General features: G+C 53.4%; 1 protein-coding gene across 1 annotated transcript in view; it reads left to right on the top strand.

Annotated features, from left to right (window-relative positions):
* The first annotated feature begins 433 nt into the window (after window positions 1-433).
* The window catches only part of LOC104917221, a 5432-nt gene continuing 4107 nt past the window's right edge, over window positions 434-1758 (top strand). Inside the window, exons 1-2 of the mRNA XM_010728403.3 lie at window positions 434-538; window positions 1543-1754. Coding sequence (XP_010726705.2) covers window positions 461-538; window positions 1543-1754 — 290 coding nt within the window. The 5' untranslated portion in view covers window positions 434-460. The remainder of the gene's footprint in view (window positions 539-1542; window positions 1755-1758) is intronic.

Genomic DNA, 1758 nt, shown 5'->3' with positions numbered 1-1758 from the left:
TTTGGAGAGCCGGGTCGGTTTCCTCGTTAGGGCAATTAACCCTGTAACAAGGAAGTGTTTCATTAAATCGTTTTGAGGCTGGAGGGCATTCTGTGAAGCGTTGGGGTTCCTTAGTTTCATTAATTGATTGGTAACGATCCCCAATCAATCCCCACCACCACCTTAATTAGCGCTAGAGGATAATTAGGGTTATAGAACCCCAACTGCCCCAGCATGACCCTAACTATCATCATAGGGTCATTAGGGTTATAGAAGACCCACAACCACTCCACCATGACCCTAATTAGCACTGGAGGACAATTAGGGCAGGAGAAGACCCCCCCCAACCATCCCACCACGACCCTAATTAGCACCTAATTAGCAAGTTCATTAAGGTTATAGAAGACCCCCAACCATCCCTCCAATGACCTTAATTAACACTAATTAGTCTAATTAAAGCTTACTCTCTCCCCTCCTCAAGATGGACAACCAGGCCTTTGAAATGGAACCTGAGAGCACTGCCAGGTCCTGGAAGGGAAAAGAGAGGCTGCAGAAAGAGGTATTTGATTGGCTGTGAGTTGGACGGGATGGGATTGGGTTGGATCGGATTGGCTTGTCTTGATTTGGCTTGGCTTGGCTTGATTTGGCTTGGTTTGGCTTTCTTGGCTTGGCTTGGCTTGACTTGAATTTGATTGGCTTGGCATGGTTTGGCTCTCTTTGGCTTGGCTTGGCTCACCTTGCCTTGCCTTTTTTGCCTTGGCTTTCCTTGCCCTGCTTTGGCTTGGCCTGGCTCAGATTGGCTCAACTTGACTCAGTTTCTCTCAAATTGGCTCAGGTTGGCTCAACTTGGCCTGCCTTGACCTGGCTTGGCTCGGCTTGGCCTGGCTTGGCTCAACTTGACTCAGCTTGGCCTGGCTTCACTCAGCTTGGCTCAGCTTGGCCTGACTTGGCTTGGCTTGGCTCAAACTGGCTCAGCTTGGCCTGGCTTGGCCTAACTTGGCCTAGCTTGGCTCAAATTGACTCAGCTTATCCTGGCTTGGCTCAGCTTGGCCTGGCTTGGCTCAGATTTGCTCAGCCTGGTCTGGCTTGGCCTGGCTTGACTCAACTTGGACTGGTTTAGCCTGGTTTGACTCAGCTTGGCTCAGCTTGGCCTGGCTTGGCTCAACTTGGTCTGTCTTCTCCTGGCTTGGCTCAACTTGGTCTGTCTTCTCCTGGCTTGGCTCAGCTTGGCTCAGCTTGGCCTGGCTTGTCTCAACTTGGCTCAGCTTGGCCTGCCTTGTCCTGGTTTGGTTCTGCTTGGCTCAGCTTGGCCTGGCTTGGCCTGGATTGGTTGGACTTGGCCTGGCTTGGCTCAGCTGGCTCAGCTTGGCCTGGCTTGGCCTAACTCGGCCTGACTTGGCCTGACTTGGCCCAACTTGGCCTGGCTTGGCTCAGCTGGCCCAGCTTGGCCTGGCTTGGCTCAGCTGGCTCAGCTTGGCCTGGTTTGGCTCAGCTTGGCTCACTTTGGCCCAGTTTGGCTCACTTTGGCCTGGTTTGACCTGGCCAACTCTCCCCTCCCCTCAGGCCACCCAAGGCAGCCCCTCCGTGCTGAAGCTGTTTGTGGTTTGCCTTCTGGCCGGCCTCATCACCACGGCCATCAGCATTCTCAGCCTCTCCCTGGTGTACACCAAGACCGGAGGAGGCCTCGTTAACGAGATGAGAGTCAATGAGATGAGTGTTAACGAGGTGCTGGTTAACAATGAAGCAGCTTCGTCAAGTCCGGGTGTGGACGCCAGGTTT

This window comes from Meleagris gallopavo, unplaced genomic scaffold, assembly GCF_000146605.3.
Source record: "Meleagris gallopavo isolate NT-WF06-2002-E0010 breed Aviagen turkey brand Nicholas breeding stock unplaced genomic scaffold, Turkey_5.1 ChrUn_random_7180001957621, whole genome shotgun sequence".
Taxonomy (NCBI): Eukaryota; Metazoa; Chordata; class Aves; order Galliformes; family Phasianidae; genus Meleagris; species Meleagris gallopavo.
The sequence above is the reverse complement of the archived record's forward strand: the minus strand, read 5'-3'. Positions and strand labels throughout refer to the sequence as shown.